Source organism: Anabrus simplex, chromosome 1, assembly GCF_040414725.1.
Source record: "Anabrus simplex isolate iqAnaSimp1 chromosome 1, ASM4041472v1, whole genome shotgun sequence".
Lineage (NCBI taxonomy): Eukaryota > Metazoa > Arthropoda > Insecta > Orthoptera > Tettigoniidae > Anabrus > Anabrus simplex.
The window spans coordinates 1,341,792,522-1,341,814,495 of NC_090265.1; the positions used below are offsets into that span (position 1 = coordinate 1,341,792,522).

The 21,974-nt window shown below is 39.3% G+C and overlaps 2 protein-coding genes across 6 annotated transcripts in view; one reads left to right on the forward strand and one right to left on the reverse strand.

Annotated features, from left to right (window-relative positions):
- The window catches only part of htk (hat-trick), a 564,009-nt gene extending 563,110 nt beyond the window's left edge, over positions 1–899 (reverse strand). For all 3 annotated transcript variants that reach the window (XM_067137785.2, XM_067137784.2, XM_067137786.2), the window contains exon 1: positions 760–899. The gene's annotated coding sequence lies outside the window, so the exon portion shown is untranslated. The remainder of the gene's footprint in view (positions 1–759) is intronic.
- A 110-nt stretch (positions 900–1,009) lies between these two features.
- Positions 1,010–21,974, forward strand: part of Art1 (arginine methyltransferase 1) — a 128,954-nt gene continuing 107,989 nt past the window's right edge. The window contains exons 1-2 of one of the 3 annotated variants that reach the window (XM_067137789.2): positions 12,975–13,108; positions 13,201–13,526. Coding sequence is in view for 2 of the 3 variants with exons in the window: in XM_067137787.1 (XP_066993888.1) it covers positions 1,145–1,222 (78 nt within the window). In the remaining variant the exon portion in view is untranslated. Of the gene's footprint in view, positions 1,223–12,974; positions 13,109–13,200; positions 13,527–21,974 lie in introns of those variants that run through there. The other 2 variants (XM_067137787.1, XM_067137788.2) reach the window with 2 other exon arrangements.

Here is a 21,974-nt window from a genome sequence, read left to right on the forward strand (position 1 = left end):
TCAACATTTAGGATCTTGCAAAGAAAAATTGTTTGAATGGCTTTAACAGTATTCTGCATCTACATTTGCAATGTCTGGAGTAAAGGATACATCACCCTTGAAAACTATGCAACATGGAGATTAGGAGGCATTAAATTAAGGGGCAACTAAAGAGAAATGCCACAAATATTTGGAAGCTCATCAAAGGAATATGCAGTCACCTGACAGCAATCCCAATTCTACTTCAAATTTCAGCCAAACTTATTCAATACAACAGTATTATATATTTCCCACATAAATATTCCAGAATCCTACATAACTATTAATGAGGAATTCCAAAAACAAGAAAGGCATATGACATTTGTCATAGGTTTCGTCGATCTCCATTACCATCGGCGATTACATGGCAACAAATTTCGTCCATCGGTTGATTTCTGCACTTAACACGGTATAAAATGCAAACACACAGATGAGAAAAATATTCCTAGCAATGCTTCCAAGATCAGTAATAAATACAATGCAAAATATGTCCATTTCAAATAATAATGAAAGATGCCTGCCTAAACGAGTTAGGCCAAGACGTCTTAGTTCGTGTATATCATAAACAGACAGAACATACATTAAACAACGTAACCGGCGCTGAGCTGAAATATAAAATCTATACGTAATGTTTCAGTACTCGCAATCATAACATATAGGTTACTTCAACAAGGACGTACGCCTAACCTTTACACATTGCTGCGATATAGCTTATCTCCATTAATACACTTGTCCACTTACCTGCATTCCTTTCATCCTCCAAGCCCAACTAAAAATTAAACAGATGCATGAATTGGACAAATGCAATCTGTTTTATAAACAACCCACTTTGACCTTCTTCCCATCAGCCATCCATACATTTTACGTCCAAATTCTCGCAAACAACTTGTCATAAGAACTAACCTGTCATTGGTCAAACATCACGTGACAGGCATGAAAAGCTTGCCATACAAATCGTGAAATGAGGATAACGAAAGTGAACTTCATATTGATAGTTCGCATATCTTTAATATAATACTTTGACATTGAAATACTTTTAAAACTTCATTATATTTTAAATTTCATAAATGTAATGATCTTTTTTTTTTTATTTTGGTAAGGTTGCGTTGTCTACTGAAATGCTAATATGGCGGCCGGTGTTGTAAAAGCTATCGAAAACCACGATATTGCGGTAAACAGAGACTGTTTGACGGTAAGTTACGAGGTGGGTTAGAGCATCTTTTGAAGTAAACTAAAACAAATATGAAGTGCAGTAATTTTAATCTTACTCTACACCAATCTTATTATAAATCCATTGAATTTTAGTGTTATATTGCCGCTAGACTCGCATTTTACCTTGCATTATGCCCAGTAAGTTTGTAACCTCGTTTCCTGTTCATTAGTTTATTTTCTTTAAGGTGTAAAATAATTTTAATAGGATCTGCTGATTGCTCTGCTTTTATGGCAGACAAAAGGTACGATTCTTAGTATGGCTCGAATTCTGTTTTAGCCAATTCACCCTGTCTGCATGGGTAGTGGCATTTATTGATTCAGTCGAAGCGAAAACTAAAAATGGAAGATTCACAGAACACGTGGAGTTGTCTTCCTAGTTGGATATAAGGCTTAAAAAATTAATGGTTAATCTTGTCCCACAGCTAAGTTCGAGCATCAAAATAATGCGATTCTTTGATTAATCTGCGTTAAGTTTCTTGTAAAACTCGTCTTTGTTCTGTGATATATTTGTGAAACTTTTTTTCCTCCGGATTTCTTAAGGGCTTGAGAATGGTTAAAAATGTTTAAAAGTATTAATTATTCCAGAATGAAGTTTTCCCTTGTTTTGTGGTAGTGAAGGTTACATGCGCCTTGAACCAGCCGGCGTCATGCAGCATGATCTTCCATGAAACGGATCACAACGGTACATGCTCGTGTACCATCAAATACATCCACTCTCCCCTCCTTCATACACTGAATTGTTAAGTGTTGCCTAATTGTGTCCCTGGCTTCAGCATGGATGGAAAATAAGTGTACAGACTGGATTTTAATTCGGAATGATATGAATAATTCACTGTATACTTGGATCAACAAAAAAATATTTTTATATACTGCATTTTCCACTCGGTATCGCGTGACTCGTCACGATATGTAGGCCTACACTTTGAACTAATTTGCATTGTTTATGCGTTTTCTAGTCTTAAGAAGTGTGTAGACAAAGCAGATGTCTTAGCTGTTGACAGCAGTGAGATTGTTTTCTCTATTGCCTGTCCCTTAATGTAGTTCGTTTGTTGATTGAGGATATATGTCATTATTTTCCTCAGCCACCCTGTACGGAAGCCGCATAATATCCAAGGTGACTCTTGATGTTTAATCATTTGGCTTTGAAGTCCATTCTCGTTAATGTTTCCAGAACTTGTGCTGGTACCAGTTCACATAAGAACATTAATAGATCCAAATCATCTCTTCTATCTCTGCATTATACTAATATTTTATGCAGCCAATGGCCATATAATACAGCTATAGCCATAGTGGTCAATGTATATTTCTATAGTTTATATAGCACTTAATACATACATACATACATTATCATTATAGACTGTTATGCCTTTCAGCGTTCAATCTGCAAGCCTCTGTGAATTTACTAAACGTCGCCACAATCCTCGATTTGCAACTAGTGTTGTGGCCTCATTTAGATCTATACCTCTTTAAATCGTTAGAAACTGAGTCTAACCATCGTCGTCTTGGTCTACCTCTACTTCTTTTACCCTCGTTAGCAGAGTCCATTATTCTCCTAGGTAACCTATCCTCCATTCGCCTCACATGACCCCACCACCGAAGCCGGTTTATGCGTACAGATTCATCCATCGAGTTCATTCCTAAATTGACCTTTATCTCATTCCGAGTACCCTCCTGCCATTGTTCCCACCTGTTTGTCCCAGCAATCGTTCTTGCTACTTTCAGGTCTGTTACTTCTAACTTATGAATAATGTATCCTGAGTCCACCCAGCTTTCGCTCCCGTAAAGCAAAGTTGGTCTGAAAACAGACCGATGGAAAGATAGTTACGTCTGGGAGCTGACTTCCTTCTTACAGAATACTGTTGATCGCAGCTGCGAGCTCACTGCAATAGCTTTACGACACCTTGATTCAATCTCACTTACTATATTACCATCCTGGGAGAACACACAACCTAAATACTTGAAATTATCGACCTGTTCTAGCTTTATATCACCGATCTGACATTCAATTCTGTTGAATTTCTTACCTACTGACATCAATTTAGTCTTCGAGAGGCCAATTTTCATACCATACTCCATGCACCTATTTTCTAGTTCCAAGATATTAGACTGCAGGCTTTCGGCACAGTCTGCCATTAAGACCAAGTCTTCAGCATAGGCCAAACTGCTTACTACATTTCCACTTAACTTAATCCCTCCCTGCCATTTTATACCTTTCAGTAGATGATCCATGTAAACTACGAACAGCAAAGGTGAAACATTACAGCCTTGTCTAACCCCTGTGAGTACCCTGAACCAAGAACTCATTCTAGCATCAATTCTCACTGAAGCCCAATTGTCAACATAAATGCCTTTGATTGCCTTTAATTCCATAGTCCCCCAGTATGGCGAACATCTTTTCCCTCGGTACCCTGTCATATGCTTTCTCTAGATCTACATAACATAAACACAACTGCCTATTCCTCTCGTAGCGTTTTTCAATTACCTGGCGCATACTGAAAATCTGATCCTGACAGCCTCTCTGTGGTCTGAAACCACACTGGTTTTCATCCAGCTTCCTCTCGACGACTGATCGCACCCTCCCTTCCAAGATGCCAGTGAATACTTTGCCTGGTATACTAATCAATGAGATACCTCGATAGTTGTTGCAATCCTTCCTGTTCCCTTGCTTATAGATAGGTGCAATTACTGCTTTTGTCCAATCTGAAGGTACCTTACCAACACTCCATGCTAATTTTACTACTCTCTGAAACCATTTCATCCCTGCCTTCCCACTAAGCTTCACCATTTCAGGTCTAATTTCGTCTATTCCTGCTTCCTTATGGCGATGGAGTTTACCATCCTTTCCACTGCCTCAAGCATAATTTCACCAACATCATTTTCCTCCTCCCCATGAGCTTGGCTGTTCACAACACCACCAGGATCATTTTTTTTTTTACATTGAGAAGATGTTCAAAATATTCCCTCCACCTCTCCAGTGATTCCCTGGGATCTTTTATGAGTTCACCTGAATTACTCAAAACACTGTTCATTTCCTTTATCCCTCCCTTCCTAAGATTCTTTATTACTGTCCAGAAAGGTTTCCCTGCTGCTTGACCTAGCCTTCCAGGCTGTTACCAAAATCTTCCCAAGACTTCTTTTTGGATTCAACAACTATTTGTTTCGTTCTGTTCCTTTCATCTACGTACAACTCCCTGTCTGCCTCGGCCCTTGTTTGGAGCCATTTCTGATAAGCCTTCTTTTTACGTTTACAGGCTGCTCTCACTTCATTCCACCAAGATGTTCGCCTTTTCCCATTTTTACAGACAGTTGTTCCCAGGCATTCCCTTGCTGTTTCTACTACAGCATCCCTGTATGCCATCCATTCACTTTCTATATCCTGAACCTGCTTACTGTCTACTGTTCAAAACTTCTCACTAATCATATCCATGTACTTCCGTCTAATGTTCTCGTCCTGGAGATTTTCTACCCTTATTCGTTTGCAAACAGATTTCACATTCTCTACTCTAGGCCTAGAGATACTTAATTCACTACAGATCAGATAGTGGTCTGTATCATCGAAAAATCCGCGGAAAACTCGTACATTCCTAACAGATTTCCTGAATTGGAAGTCTGTTAAGATATAGTCTATTATGGATCTGGTATCCCTAGCCTCCCATGTGTAGCGGTGAATAGCCTTATGCTTGAAGAATGTATTCATAACTGCTAGGCCCATACTAGCACAGAAGTCCAGCAAACGCTTCCCATTCCCATTAGCTTCCATATCTTCCCCACATTTACCAGTCACCCTTTCGTATCCTTCAGTTCTATTCCCAACTCTCGCATTGAAATCGCCCATTAGCACTATTCTATCCTTGCTGTTGACCCTGGCTACGATGTCACTCAATGCTTCATAAAACTTGTCAACTTCATCCTCGTCCGCACCCTCACATGGTGAATACATGGACACAATTCTAGTCCTAATTCCTCCAAATGACAAATCTACCCACATCATTGCTCATTTACGTGCGTAACAGAAACTGTTCCGTGCAGTGGTATTCCTGATAAAGAGCCCTACCCCAACTCTGCCCTTCCCTTTTTAACACCCGTCAAGTACACTTTATAATCTCCTATATCTTCCTCCTTATCTCCCCTTACCCGAATATCACTTACTCCTAGCACATCCAGATGCATCATCTTTGCTGACTCAGGCAGTTCTACTTTCTTTCTTCCATAAGCCCCATTAATATTGATAGCTCCCCGTCGAATTCCATTTCGTTCGCCAAGTTGTTTCCGAGAAGTCCCTCGCCTGTCAAATGGGAGTGGGACTCCGTTACTCCCATAGGTCTGAGGCTTGCTTAAAATGTTCTGAGCTCGGTAGATTCATGAAGCAGGATGCTACGCTACTTGCATATAGTCCAAGTGAGGATCTCTCCTCTAACGGGTTATGGACCACCGGTGGATTGTATAGTCCTAGCCGCCTGAGCACAAGGAGGGCCAGGACTCGGAATATGTCCGAGATGCTCAGTCCCATTCCATTGCAACTGGTATCCAGACTCTCAGGACCACTTACTAGACCACTCAGCCGTTGCCCATGGTTCACGAACTAGGACGTGACTACAGTAACCCACAAACATGAAGCACTTAACTATTACAGAATTTTGTCAGTGAGATTTGCCTGCTTTTGCATTTTATCACATGGTATCTATCACATTGGTTGCCACAGAGTTTACACTGGCACAGTTCACTTGGATCATGGTAGCTGTCTCTCTTGCAGATTTTGTGGTGGAAACCATGGACCGCAAAGCGAGTCATGGTGTGCCTCAGTTCATAGTTAGCCGTTATCTGTGGAGAAGCATCTCGAAATGCACTCCATCTCGACTAGTCTATGTATTGGCGAGGGGAAGCGTTTTCAGTGGAGGATGTAAGACTTCACCTACTGCTACCATCCACAACTAGTTATCGGTAACTCTTACAAGAATTGAAAGAAAAAAGAGCAGATGTTGGGATGGATTTCTATGGGACAGACGCCATGATCGAACATGGATGTACATGCACAGGAAATGACTTATGGCACACAGTTACGAGGTTTGCTATACATGGCTTTCATCATAAAGTGTGCCAGACCTTGAATTACCATGAACCAGGCCCGGATTGCTTGTGCAGACTCTGTGACCCACTGCAAGAAATAACATGCCTTACAGTGCAAGCATAGGAAATAAACGATCGCCCAGCTTGCCAGTGAATAATGGACATGACAATTATCAAAAGTGCAAACAAACTTGGTGACAATAAGTGGAAATATATTATATTTACTTCTCATATGGCCATTGGCTGCAATAAAATATTTATTATTATATCTTCCCTTTTGTCCTGAAGTTCCTTTAATATGCCCTCGTATGCTCCTAACATGGGCAATGATAATTCGAGCCTTAGATCTTGAATATAGAAGGGTTCTCTGGCAAGCAGGTAGACCAAGCGTGATGGGGTAAACTTACAGACTCCCAGTGCTTTTTTCAGAAATCTAGCTTTTACCTTTCAATTCCTTTGATGTCTTCCTTTTGCAGTTGGTCCCAGATTAGTGTCAAGCCGTAGGTTAATATTGCTGAGATCTTTCGGTTAAACACTTTCAACGCAGTTTCCAGTAAAATTTTCTGTATATTCTGGATGCTGTTCATGGCAGATATGACAATTGCCACTTTTTCCTTTATGTGGTAGCTGAACGTGTTTCAGTTTGTATTGTTAATCCAAGATACTTAAACTGTTAGACAACCGTTAGTGGCTTTCGTCTGTAGTATATATCATCACTGGCTGCTGGCTTGCCACCTTTCCTGAAAGTCATTGTCACTGTTTTCTTCTCATTTAGTTGCAATCCAGTGTGTGTAGCCCATGATGTAAGTTTATTGAGTGCTTCTTGAAGGTTTTTTATTTCGCAAGACACCAGTACCATGTCGTCGCTCCGAAAGAACAATGACATAACTGTCAAAACTGCAATTGTACAGGAGATGCGAAAAACCGATTTATCTTTCGTTAAGATTCTATTACGCCAAAAATTAATTTTGTAGAAAATTGTAACATATACAAGCGCACTACAGGATACAGAAATGTTTTCAAAGTAATTACTTTATTTTCACCCAAAATGACCCCTTTTCTGAAATGCGTCATTGTTCTTCTGAAACTGATCAATATGTAACGATGTTTGTCAGTAGTATCGGGAAGAAAAAGACCCTACGTCGTGGTACCATTCTGCTAACGAAATAGGATGAATGAAATACAAACTATAAATACTGGGAGTAATAAAAAAACAAAACTGTCAAGTGTAATGAGCTCAACCAATGAAGTTTCGACCAGGAATCACACTTGCATCGTTGTTCCAACGGACACGAAGGATTACTCGCGAAGTTAAAGACATAACTGAGATATGCGGCGATATTGCTCTGAAGTGCGGTCAAAAACAGCTATGATTTCTATGACGACGCAATTGCCCTCTAGTGGCCTAGAGCATAACTACAGTTCGAACGATATTCACACGTGCGTGCTACGTATTTCTGAACCCAGACGGCCACAAAACTCCATTTCATCAAATTGTCCAGTTGCGTCATTGTTCTTCCGAAGCGACGATGTCATATGCATATATATATTTTCACATTTCTTGAAGCAATGACCCTGGGGAATGTCCGCAGTCGCAATTTTCAAGAGCAAGGGGCTGATAGGATCTCCTTGTAATACTCCAATCTTCTGCTCTAGTGGGTCTGACACGTCCACATCGTCATCTGTCTGTATCATGTTGATATTCAGAATATTCCTCAAAATTTTTGTGATGTATTTTTTACCAGTAATTGCTTCTAGTTTCTCAATGATCATAGCCCTGTTAAATAAATAAAAAGCTTTCTTGTAGTCTACAAAGACAGCGTGTAGCTTTCCTTTAGGGATTCTTAATGCGTCTTTTATCTCTTCTAATATACATTTTATTGCCTGTAAAGTTTGACTTTCCCTTTGTGAATCCAAACTGTTCTTCTGGTATTGCTCCCTCTACTAGAGTGCATAAACGGTCTGTTAGTAGGCTAGTTATTATTTTGAAAGCTGTACATTCTAGGGCTATGCCACAATATGAATTGGGATCAAATCAAAATCTCTTTATTTGCAAATGAGGTGTCTACCTCGGTGGCAAATGGTACACTAAAATACATTATTGTCAAGCACTAAATATTAAATTAACAAGAGAAGAAAATTTTTCCTATAATACAATTTACGCTAACAATGTTTTCTATTAAACACACAGCTCATCCTTAATAAATTTATATTGTTTACAAAATTCTAATTATAATATCTCTTGTACTACTTACAAATATAGTCAACTGATATACAGTATGTAGAATTGCTTCAAATGATACTATAAAACTGGTATAACATTAATATTTACATTGCATTTATTTATTTACTATTTTTTTTTACCCGTTCTGGATCCTAAGTAGCATAACGACCTGCTGCGTCTTAACCAGAGCCCCTTTTGCCACCACTTTTCAGAGTTCCTGAAGGGCCTTCACAGCTACCGTAGCGGTCCCAGGGCCCTCGAAGTCCCCACTGTACTTCACCCCTACAGGCAGTCCCCTACTTTGGCTGTCCAAACTCCTTAGACCAGGGGATGGAATTAATTTATTCACACACATTTTTTTATTTACAATAACCTGCACCGGTCGAATGCCCTCTAACACTTCATTTATTTTCTCTGTTGCTGTTTATTCTCTTCTTGAATATCTGTACAGATTTTGGAAAAGGATCAAACACTACCCCTGGTAAACTGTTCCACCCCTTCACACCCTTCCCAATGAATGAAAATTTACCCCAATCGCTTCTGCTAAAATTCCTTCTAATTTTATATTTGTGGTCAGTCCTGCCGATATAATTATTTTCCAACTGAAGCCTCTCACGGATATCTCCCCATGCTTCTTCTCCTGTATAGGCTCTATATAATCCTGTAAGTCTAGTTTTCTCCCTTCTCTTACTTAAAGTTTCCCACCCAAGTTCCTTTAACATTTCTGATACACTACTCTTTCTCCTGAAATCCCCTGTTACAAATCTTGCTGCTTTCCTCTGCACACTATCTATTTCTTTTATTAGGTATTCTTGGTGAGGATCCCGAACACTGTTTGCATATTCCAATAATGGACGAACCATACTCAAGTAACTTTTTTTCTTTTAATTCTTTGTTGCATCCTTTAAGTAGCCTCATTATGACATGTAATGATGTGTATGCTTTCCCAACAATGTCATCAATATGACCCTTCCAGTGCAAATTACTTTCAAATCTCACACCTAAGTATTTGCACTTGCCATCTTTTGGGATAACTACCTCATCCAAAGTATATTCAAATTCAGTTTTAAAGCTCCTGTTTGTAAAAGTTGTAACAGTTGATTTGCCTCCATTAACCTTCATATTATTTTCTTCAACCCATTGTTGGATACTTTCAAGGTCCCTTTGTAATTCTGAACAATCCTCAATGTTGTTTATTTCTCTATAAACAATTATGTCATCTGCATACAATCTTATTTTTGATGTTATATTGTTCCCTAAATCATTTGCGTATATTAAGAAAAGTAACGGACCGATTATACTACCCTGTGCAATTCCCTTCCAAACTTTCTCTTCCTGCGATACATTATTTCCTACTTTGACTTTCTGAACCCTTGAATTTAGAAATGCTTTTATCCAACGTGTAACCCTTACGTCCAATCCTATTCCCTCCAATTTCTTTAATAATATTCCATGTTCCACTCTATCAAAGGCTTTGGAAAGATCTATGGCTATGCAATCTAACTGACCTCCTGAATCCAACTGATCTGATATGTCCTGCTGAAATCCCACCAGTTGTGCCTCACAAGAAAATTTCTTTCTAAATCCATACTGGCTCCTCATGAACCAATTTGTATCATCACATATCCCTCTGATGTACTTCGATATTAAACTCTCCAGAATTTTACAAACTATACTGGTCAGGCTGATTGGTCTGTAGTTCTCTGGTTTCCTTTTATCACCCTTTCCTTTATAAATTGGTATTATTATAGATTCCTTCCAATCCTTTGGTATTACACTATTATTTATGACATAGTCAAAGAGAAATTTTAAATAAGGCACTATGTACCACCCCATTGTCTTTAATACCTCCCCAGTAATTTGATCACTACTTGCAGCTTTTCCTTGCTGAAGCAGTTGGATTTCTCTGAAAATATCTTCGTTTGTGAACGAGAAGCTTCTTGTTTCCCTCTGTCTCTCTCCCTCTCTATCTTCTGTTTCGGTTTCCAACTCTTGACAATCATCTACTGAATCTCTAAATTCCCTACTAAATAGGTTTGCTTTCTCAGTATCTGTTAAATAGTGTTCACCCCCTTCTCCCACCATTGTAGGAATTTGGACTCCTTTTCCTTTTTGATTCCAGATATATGAATACAGCTTTTTCCATTTCCCTTTGTGGTCATTACCCTCTTGAAGTATGCCATTCATATAATTCTCTTTTGCCTCCTTTTTCACTCTATTCAGTTCCCTCATTAGCTGTTTTCTAGTTTCTCTACTCTCCCTACCCTCTTTGATTTTCCTGTTTACTATTCTACATTTTCTTTTTAATTTTCTTATTTCCCTTGTATAATAAACAGGGTCTGAGGTCATTTTATCCTTCTTAACAGGTACAAATCTCTTCTCTCCTTCCCAAATAATTCCTTTAAATTTAGCCCAAAGTGTATCCACGTTACTCCCTTCACTTATCCAACAACTGAATTGTGATTTAAGGTAAGTCCCAAATTCATCAACTTTAGTTTTTCTGTACAATTTCTTGTCTTGTGTAACCCTCTTATTAAGCCTTTTTGGTATGAGTCCTACATCCATTATTACAGCCTTATGGTCTCCTATTCCTTCAATTACCTCAGTTTTATCAACAATTTCCCATGGTTTAACCAAGAATACATCTAGTAAGTTATTGAGACGAGTCGGTTCTTGTACTACTTGTGTAAATCCTCCCTCCCAAATTAACGTATTTGCCAGTTTCTGTTCATGGGCTTCACTTGCAGCTCCTTTCCATTCAACTTCAGGCAAATTTAGATCTCCCCCAATTATTACCATATCATTATTATTGTTGTTTTTATGAGTATAATCTATTATTTTTTCAAAGATTTCCATGTCTCTTTCCTCTCTTCCAGGCCTGTATGTTCCTATAATTCCCACCTCCTTCATATTATCACAAACTAATTTTATCCCTAATATTTCATCCCTTTCATCGGTAAACCATTCATGTGAACAGTAAGTTTCCTTCACCAGAATAAACACCCCCCTCCCTTTTTATCTCCTCGGTCTCTACGATAGACTGTGTACCCTTCTGGAAATACTTCTCTATTACTCACCCCTTCTCTCAACCACGATTCTACTCCTATCACCACATCAGTCTCATAAGATTCCATCAATGTACCGAATTTTAATTGTTTATTTACTACACTTTGACAGTTTACCAAGAGCAATCTCAGACCCCCTTCCTCCCTAAAACTTGACTGTTGCAATTGGGTAACTTGAAATTCCTTACTATCCTGAGTTTCTTTTTCTAGTTGACTGAGCCAGCTTGATGTACAGCTGGCTCTTTCTACTAGTTTTCCTGGTCAGTATTATAACTCAAGGGAGTTGCCTGTTTTACAGTACATATCTTAAGATTAATAAAATCTAGAACAATATTTGCTATCTTTCGTTTACCTGAATTGTTTAGATGGAGGCCATGTTTTGTATAACTGTATCTCTCAAAACTGCTGCATTCAATAACCTGAGTATTCCGAAAATGTTTACAAATCTTCTGTGTCTCCCTTTCCTTTGTATAGTACTTTAAGGACCAATTGTATAAACATCACTGACTGGAGATCAGTTTTGATCTAAGTTCGGAAAATGATCTAAGATCAGACCAGTGTCGTGTTGTATAACACAGACCTAAGATCAAATATTCAAAGTTCAATTTTGATCCCAGTTCATAAGTGAGCGCTTGGCAGCAGCGCAGAAACAGCTGAATATCGCTGGTCGCTGCGCGCATTTTGAGACTGTTTTCCTTCGTATTCACGTGTGCTGTGGTGAAAAGAAGAAAGTTATGTCTGAAATTAAGCAGAAAAAGGACCGTTCTCCTAATTTTTCCAAGGAGGATAAGGCTTTCCTAGTAGAAATTGTTTTGGATAAATATAAAGACATTATAGAGTAAAAAATGACGGATGCGGTAAAATCCGCGCAAAAGAGGAAAAACGTCGCTACGGATTTCAATTCTCGTAACATACATCGGCCTAATCAGTCTCGGCAAACATTAAATTTGTGCTACGAGAAGCTAAAAAAGAGAACGAAGAAAGCATTTGCCCCATGATAAGGTAAGTTATAAAATATATTATGGAAATGTTATTTTGTTAACAAAAACAACCCAGATATTAACCTAATGCATTTTTTTAAGATTCAACTGAACAAGACAGGAGGTGGTTATTTTAATAAACCAACCGTGGATGAGACGGGACAGAAATTGATTGTAGGCGAAATTTTTTCCCCTTGCCAATCTATATTATGAAGACGCCAGTTTTCATCCTGAGGTTATGTCAAGTTAGTTGCATTTTACTGTGTAAGATGCTATCTTATAGAGACCTAAATAATTGTATCGCCTGCCTTTTAAACCGAAATAATTTTGCTGTTACATTTCAAAGAAAGTTCCTGTTGATGAGTTGTGTCTAAATAGTCCTTTGCTGTTTTGTTTCAGAGTTGCATGGCGGCAATGAGTTAATTTCCGTCACTACCTCAGATGAGTCGCAAGCTATTGCAGCAGAGGAGAGGGAACATTTCATACTGTTGGAAGATATACCAGCCCATACTGAGGTTGTAGAAAGTAGCTGTATTGAAGAAGTAAGTGAAGAAAACTTACATTAGTCCCTTTAACATAAGTTAAATTTGTCGGCAAGCAATAGGCCTACACATCTTTGTTTCTTCTATTTCAGGTTTCTGATTCCAAATCAATTGGCCTACAAGATGATCTGCACACTGCTCTTGCTTCCACCTCAAAAACAGCTATTGAACTCACAAAGTCAAGGTCGCCGAAGAGAAAGAAGACTGGTGACAGTGTACTTGACATGAAAAGAAGATTGGAATGTTTAGAAAGTGAGCATAAGATGAAAATGGAATGTTTACAAGCTGAACATAGGGCGAAAATGGAGACCCTAAACCTCGATAAAGAAATGAAACAGTTAGAAATTTTACAGATAAAAATAAAATTAGGCCTGGACAAGGAAGACAGAGTTTAAATAGTACAGTGACATTAATACGGGCAAGTATTGTAAAATAAATAAATATTTTTTAAGCTTTTGTATTTAAATTTACCTTTTTCAATCAATACTGATCTGCATTTAGGGCAGTCGCCCAGGTGGCAGATTCCTTATCTGTTGTTTTCCTAGCCTTTTCCTAATTGATTTCAAAGAAATTGGAAGTTTATTGAACATCTCTCTTGGTAAGTTATTCCAATCCCTAACTCCCCTTCATATAAATGAATATTTGCCCCAGTTTGTCCTCTTGAATTCCAACTTTATCTTCATATTGTGATCTTTCCTACTTTTATAAACACCACTCAAACTTATTAGTCTACTAATGTCATTCCACTCCATCTCTCTGCTGACAGCTCAGAACATCAAAATCAAATCAAAATCTCTTTATTTGCAAATGAGGTGTCTACCTCGGTGGCAAATGGTGCACTAAAATACATTATTGTCAAGCACTAAATATTAAATTAACAAGAGAAGAAAATTTTCCTATAATACAATATTATACAATTTACGCTAACAATGTTTTCTATTAAACACACAGCTCATCCTTAATAAATTTATATTGTTTACAAAATTCTACTTATATCTCCTGTACTACTTACAATATAGTCAACTGATATACAGTATGTGGAATTACCTCAAATGATACTATACAACTGGTATAAGATTAATATTTACATTGCATTTACTTTTTTTTTTTTTACCCGTTCTGGATCCTAAGTAGCATAACGACCTGCTGCGTCTTAACCAGAGCTCCTTTTGCCACCACTTTTCAGAGTTCCTGAAGGGCCTTCACAGCTACCGTAGCGGTCCCAGGGCCCTCGAAGTCCCCACTGTACTTCACCCCTACAGGCAGTCCCCTACTTTGGCTGTCCAAACTCCTTAGACCAGGGGATGGAATTAATTTATTCACACACATTTTTTTATTTACAATAACCTGCACCGGTCGAATGCCCTCTAACACTTCATTTATTTTCTCTGTTGCTGTTTATTCTCTTCTTGAATATCTGTACAGATTTTGGAAAAGGATCAAACACTACCCCTGGTAAACTGTTCCACCCCTTCACACCCTTCCCAATGAATGAAAATTTACCCCAATCGCTTCTGCTAAAATTCCTTCTAATTTTATATTTGTGGTCAGTCCTGCCGATATAATTATTTTCCAACTGAAGCCTCTCACGGATGTCTCCCCATGCTTCTTCTCCTGTATAGGCCTTATATAATCCTATAAGTCTAGTTTTCTCCCTTCTCTTACTTAAAGCTTCCCACCCAAGTTCCTTTAACATTTCTGATACACTGCTCTTTCTCCTGAAATCCCCTGTTACAAATACCACGTAGTCGAGCAGCTCTCCTTTCTCTCAGTTCTTCCCAGCCCAAACTTTGCAACATTTTTGTAACACTACTCTATTGTCAGAAATCACCAAGAACAAATCGAGCTGCTTTTCTTTGGATTTTGCCAGGCTGAGTGGCTCAGACGGTTAAGGCGCTGGCCGTCTAACCCCAACTTGGCAGGTTCGATCCTGGCTCAGTCCGGTGGTATATGAAGGTGCTCAAATACGACAGCCCCGTGTCGGTAGATTTACTGGCACGTAAAAGAACTCCTGCGGGGCTAAATTCCGGCACCTCGGCGTCTCCGAAGACCTTAAAAAGTAGTTAGTGGGACGTAAAGCAAATAACATTATTATTATCTTTGGATTTTTTCCAGTTCTTGAATCAGGTAATCCTGGTGAGGGTCCCGTACACTGGAACCGTACTCTAGTTGGGGTCTTACCGGAGACTTATATGCCCTCTCCTTTACATCCTTACAACCCCTAAACACCCTTATAACCATGTGCAGAGATCTGTACCCTTTCTTTATAATCCCATTAATGTGATTACCCCAGTGAAGATCTTTCCTTATATTACAACCTAGATACTTACAATGATCCCCAAAGGGAACTTTCACCCCATCAACGCAGTAATTAAAACCGAGAGGACTTTTCGTATTTGTGAAACTCACAGCGTGTCTTTTAACCTAGTTTATCAACATGCCATTGCGTGCTGTCCATCTCACAACATTTCCGAGGTCACGTTGCAATTGCTCACAATCTTGTAACTTTTTTATTACTCTATAGAGAATAACATCATCCGCAAAAAGCCTTGCCTCTGATTCCACTCCTTTACCCATATCATTTACATATATATAAGAAAACATAAAGGTCCGATAATACTGCCTTGAGGAATTCCCCTCTTAATTATTACAGGGTCAGTAGATATACTATTGCAATTATTAGGTTAGTCGTAAAACTGTATTATGCACTTTTCACAATAGCTCAACTGTATACTTTCATAAATATTACATTATTAATAATTGCTGTCCTCATAGCATTGTTCTCTCTTTCATGAACATTGTTTACAGCATGTACTGGAATTCCGTCATATGCTTTTCTTGCAGCGAACATAAGTTAAGGTAAAACGGATATCAGACTTCCCTCTTCTTTTCTTCATGGGGCCTCTAAATATTAGTTCCTAATTAGCGTCGACCTCTTAGGATCTTTTGCTACCATGTTTTTCCTTCATTCCCGTCTAGATATACCTGCTCCCTTCACAAAGCTGCAGGCTGTTCTTATTGGGTCTTCTTGGATTTTCTCTCTCTTTTCACCTGGTAGTCCTAGGTGGACAGTCTGATTGTACTGATTCTACCCAGCGCCTTACGTTCGGAAAGTATGTGTTTAGCTGATCTGGCTTCCATCAGCCAGCCTTTTTTTTTTTTTGAAGTTTGGATAGCTAGCTTCTCAGATTCCCAGGATGGAAAGATGGTTTGACATTGATGAGAACAAATAGCTTTAGCAGTTATATTCATACATCTTGGAGGTAACTTCCTGATTGTGTTTCACTTCGGTTTCTTTAATAATATATATTTAAGGCTGTGCAAGTTATTAGCCCGCAGCAACCCGAGTTTGGTGGTGGGGCTGCCACCTGATTCTCCAAGCTTGCTGTTTTCTGTAGGGGTTGTCTCCCGTAGCCTCTGAAGATCCCTTTTCACCACATGGCAGAGTTTCCCCTTGTTTCTTTAAACCCCACGGGAAGAGAGTTGCCTCATCTTCCAGCTTTGCCATTCCAAATGTGTCATTTTTCGCCGCATCTGCCATTGAGGACTTCACCAGAGCCCCGTTAGCCTTCACTTTTCAGAGTTCCTGTAGGGCCTTCACAGCCACCACAGTGATCATGGGGCAAACACAGATCCTGCTGTACATCAGCCGTATAGGCAATCCCCTACTCCATGCCATCGCCTACCTCCCACAATGTGGACGAAGGGTTGGGCTTAAGAGAGGCAGTAATTTCATTAGGTGGGAGCAAACAAAAATAAATGTCCTTGTAATACACATCAGTGGAAGGATAATGAAAGAAAAAGCAGTTAGCAGTATATGAGACAAAATAAGCCTGTCTGAGAAAGTAAGTTACATTCTGTAAATAACTAACTTGATCACCCGGGTGAAAGTCTAATGGGGCTTATGTAGGTAGCTTCAGGTAGTTTTAGTCCCCCATTTTAGATGGCGCTGGAGGTCATTCATATCGTGTAGATAGTTATATACAGGTTCTGTAAATGGCACGCAAGTAAGCATGAAATGAGCGATGTTAATAATTAAAGGCAGTTTGTCTCGAAGTGAAGTATTTCAAGTCTAACCTCACTTAGTGGGTCCTTCTAACAAATAAGTCATATAACGTCAAGCATTGTGGAGATAATATTGCTGGGTTGCATCGAATTCGACTTTACCCAATCGATTAACCTTGTTCGAACTTATATCGATTTTGAGCGATAGTTCCATGATGCTACAACATTTATGTTGTTTGAATTCCAAGTGCTCATGTGCTTGTGCTGTAAATCTTTGTTCCTTGTGCTTGTTTATTTGAAATATATCTCCACCAGTCCTCCTGAAATCCTGTGTTTCCTGTTTGAGTACACATCAGGGACTGAAAGCTGAATGGTTCTATTAACCCCTTAACTGGGTTTGACGCCTAAAGGCGTCAACAGCTGTCGCACGAGTATTGGGTTTGACGGCTTTAGGCGTTCTTGTACTTCTAAATGTGTTCTTATGTACAGTTAGCTTCCTATAGGCGTCTGACTATTCTTTATCACTTCTGCCATCTACTATCGTAATTTAAAACAAATTCCATTCCTATTAGATGTGATTATTGCTGTCCTATTCATTTTTATCCGGTCTTACGCCAGTCGCGCCTAGGCGGCAGTCCATCAGCTGTCTCGTGATGCCTCTTACGGTCCGCGCCAAATTCTTCGTACAGAATTGATTTGTGTATATGTGCGTTGAAATAACTAAATCTGCGAGTTATTGTCATCGTTGTTGTTACTACGATACATTTGTTCTGCGAACTCCATTGTCCATGTTCTGATAACTTTTTGTAAATTGGTCTGTATATGATTGTAAACTGTTCCGTGTGACATGATTATGGCTTGGTTAGGAAAGACGTTGAATTATCTGAGAATCCGCCGACCGGATGTAGGAATCGCTCAAGAAAACGTGTTGTGTGCCTGTCAAACCAGAGGGTGATTGGTAAATGTGGGGAAGATATGGAAGCTAATGGGAATGGGAAGCGATTGCTGGACTTCTGTGCTAGTATGGGTTTAGCTGTTACAAATACATTCTTCAAGCATAAGGCTATTCACCGCTACACATGGGAGGCTAGGGGTACCAGATCCATAATAGACTATATCTTAACAGACTTCCAATTCAGGAAATCTGTTAGGAATGTACGAGTTTTTCGGGTATTTTTCGATGATACAGACCACTATCTGATCTGTAGTGAACTAAGTATCTCTAGGCCTAGGGTAGAGAAAGTGAAATCTGTCTGCAAACGAATAAGGGTAGAAAATCTCCAGGACGAGGAAATTAGTCAGAAGTACATGGATATGATTAGTGAGAAGTTTCGAACAGTAGACAGTAAGCAGGTTCAGGATATAGAAAGTGAATGGGTGGCATACAGGGATGCTGTAGTAGAAACATCAAGAGAATGCCTAGGAACAACTGTGTGTAAAGATGGGAAAAGGCGAACATCTTGGTGGAATGAAGTGAGAGCAGCTTGTAAACATAAAAAGAAGGCTTATCAGAAATGGCTCCAAACAAGGGCCGAGGCAGATAAGGATCTGTACGTAGATGAAAGAAACAGAGCGAAACAAATAGTTGTTGAATCCAAAAAGAAGTCATGGGAAGATTTTGGTAATAACCTGGAAAGGCTAGGTCAAACAGCAGGGAAACCTTTCTTGACAGTAATAAAGAATCTTAGGAAGGGAGGGAAAAAAGGAAACGAACAGTGTTTTGAGTAATTCAGGTGAACTCATAATAGATCCCAGGGAATTCTGGAGAGGTGGAGGGAATATTTTGCACATCTTCTCAATGTAAAAGGAAATCATCCTGGTGGTGTTCCCAACAGCCAAGCTCATGGGGAGGAGGAAAATGATGTTGGTGAAATTATGCTTGAGGAAGTGGAAAGGATAGTAAATAAACTCCATTGTCATAAGGCAGCAGGAATAGATGAAATTAGACCTGAAATGGTGAAGTATAGTGGGAAGGCAGGGATGAAATGGTTTCGTAGAGTAGTAAAATTAGCGTGGAGTGTTGGTGAGGTATCTTCAGATTGGACAAAAGCAGTAATTGCACCTATCTATAAGCAAGGGAACAGGAAGGATTGCAACAACTATCGAGGTATCTCATTGATTAGTATACCAGGCAAAGTATTCACTGGCATCTTGGAAGGGAGGGTGCGATCAGTCGTTGAGAGGAAGTTGGATGAAAACCAGTGTGGTTTTAGACCACAGAGAGGCTGTCAGGATCAGATTTTCAGTATGCGCCAGGTAATTGAAAAATGCTACGAGAGGAATAGGCAGTTGTGTTTATGTTTCGTAGATCTAGAGAAATCATATGACAGGGTACCAAGGGAAAAGATGTTCGTCATACTGGGGGACTATGGAATTAAGGGTAGATTCAAAGGTATATATGTTGACAATTGGGCTTCAGTGAGAATTGATGGTAGAATGAGTTCTTGGTTCAGGTTACTTACAGGAGTTGACAAGGCTGTAATTTTTCACCTTTGCTGTTCGTAGTTTACATGGATCATCTACTGAAAGGTATAAAATGGCAGGGAGGGATTAAGTTAGGTGGAAATGTAGTAAGGAGTTTGGCCTATGCTGACGACTTGGTCTTAATGGCAGACTGTGCTGAAAGCCTGCAGTCTAATATCTTGGAACTAGAAAATAGGTGCAATGAGTCTGGTATGAAAATTAGCCTCTCGAAGACTAAATTGATGTCAGTAGGTAAGAAATTCAACAGAATTGAATGTCATATTGGTGATACAAAGCTAGAACAGGTCGATAATTTCAAGTATTTAGGTTGTGTGTTCTCCCAGGATGGTAATATAGTAAGTGAGATTGAATGAAGGTGTAGTAAAGCTAATGCAGTGAGCTCGCAGTTACGATCAGCAGTATTCTGTAAGAAGGAAGTCAGCTCCCAGACGAAACTATCTTTACAGCGGTCTGTTTTCAGACGAACTTTGCTTTACGGGAGCGAAAGCTGGGTGGAGTCAGGATATCTTATTCATAAGTTCGAAGTAACAGGCATGAAAGTAGCAAGAATGATTGCTGGTACAAACATGTGGGAACAATGGCAGGAGTGTACTCGGAATGAGGAGATAAAGGCTAATTTAGGAATGAACTCGATGGACGAAGCTGTACGCATAAACCGGCTTTGGTGGTGGGGTCATGTGAGGCGAATGGAGGAGGATAGGTTACCTAGGAGAATAATGGACTCTGTTATGGAGGGTAAGAGAAGTAGAGGGAGACCAAGACGACGATGACCGAGCTCGATAGCTGCAGTCGCTTAAGTGCGGCCGGTATCCAGTATTCGGGAGATAGTAGGTTCGAACCCCACTGTCGGCAGCCCTGAAAATGGTTTTCCGTGGTTTCCCATTTTTCACACCAGGCAAATGCTGGGGCTGTACCTTAATTAAGGCCACGGCCGCTTCCTTCCAACTCCTAGCCCTTCCCTGTCCCATCGTCGCCATAAGACCTATCTGTGTCGGTGCGACGTAAAGCAACTAGCAAAAAAAAAAAAGACGACGATGGTTAGACTCGGTTTCTAACGATTTAAAGATAAGAGGTATAGAACTAAATGAGGCCACAACACTAGTTGCAAATCGAGGATTGTGGCGACGTTTAGTAAATTCTCAGAGGCTGCAGACTGAACGCTGAAAGGCATACCAGTCTATAATGATTATGTATGTATGTATGTATGTTAAACATGTGCGTACGTAGAAACAGAGTTTTATGTCACTAGTGTTAACGGGTGCTGTCATCAATGTACAAAACCTGAACAATTGTACGGAATATATTAGAGATAATATGTAAATTTGCCTTTGCTGGCAGGATGGAGTGGTTACAGTGCACTATGTCTTGTGGTATGGGCTAGAATAAATTTGTTACTTTCATTGACCTGTCTGTCTCATCCTTGGCTTTGACAATATGAAAGTGACTGAGGTATGAGCGATGCCAGTAATGCCATTCCTTATGCAGCCAGCCCCTGTTATGAATGGTGTGAAAATATTGCTCATAGGGTCGGTTGGTGTCATGCATTTCAGTGGGCTTGGCAGGCTGATATGCAGTAGCAACTTCTGGCTCAGTGAGGAAAGCAACGGGAAACTGCCTCACTCCTCACTTCCCTAGTATGCCTCTTCAGTGATACCTAGACTATCTGTGACAGCTGTTGGTGGAACTGTAGAGGATCAAACCAGCCTTCGGGCTGAATACTCAACAACAACACATGTAAATAACCCTCAATCCTGTGTCTTCCGTGTTTCTAACTAAAAGTAAAAGTTAGTATTGCCCTCATAGCATGAGAACGTGGTTGACACACCTTAAATCTTGCACCCTCGACAAGTACAACGTATTGCAAGTGATAAAATTCATTTTTCGTCCGTATTGAAAGTGTCAGAAAATGTATATAGGAAAATATGTATATTTATTTCCACCTATTCAATACAATACAAGATGTTGGCTTTTAAGTTATAACTTTTTTTTAAATGTGAGGCATGTTTTGCCTCTTACTGTGAGGCATCTTCAGTCAATATCAAAACCTTATTATTTTTGTCAGGCAACAGGTTGAAATTATCCTAAAATGTGTTTGTTAATGATTGTAGGTGAGATAAAAATTTTACAGTTATTGTAAAAATGTTCATGAATAACTAAAAATCTAATATAATGATAAACGCATGTGTAATTCACTTGATGAATGGGACGTGATTTGATGGTACAGTAGCAAGAAGATGCCTTGAAGCCTTAGTTAATACCAGATACCCAACACATAGTGGAAAGCATATAAAAAAAATTACAGTGAAGATATACAATACATTCAAACGATATTTAAAAAACTAGTAGATTCTTAGGTAGTTTACTTACAGATGGAGGT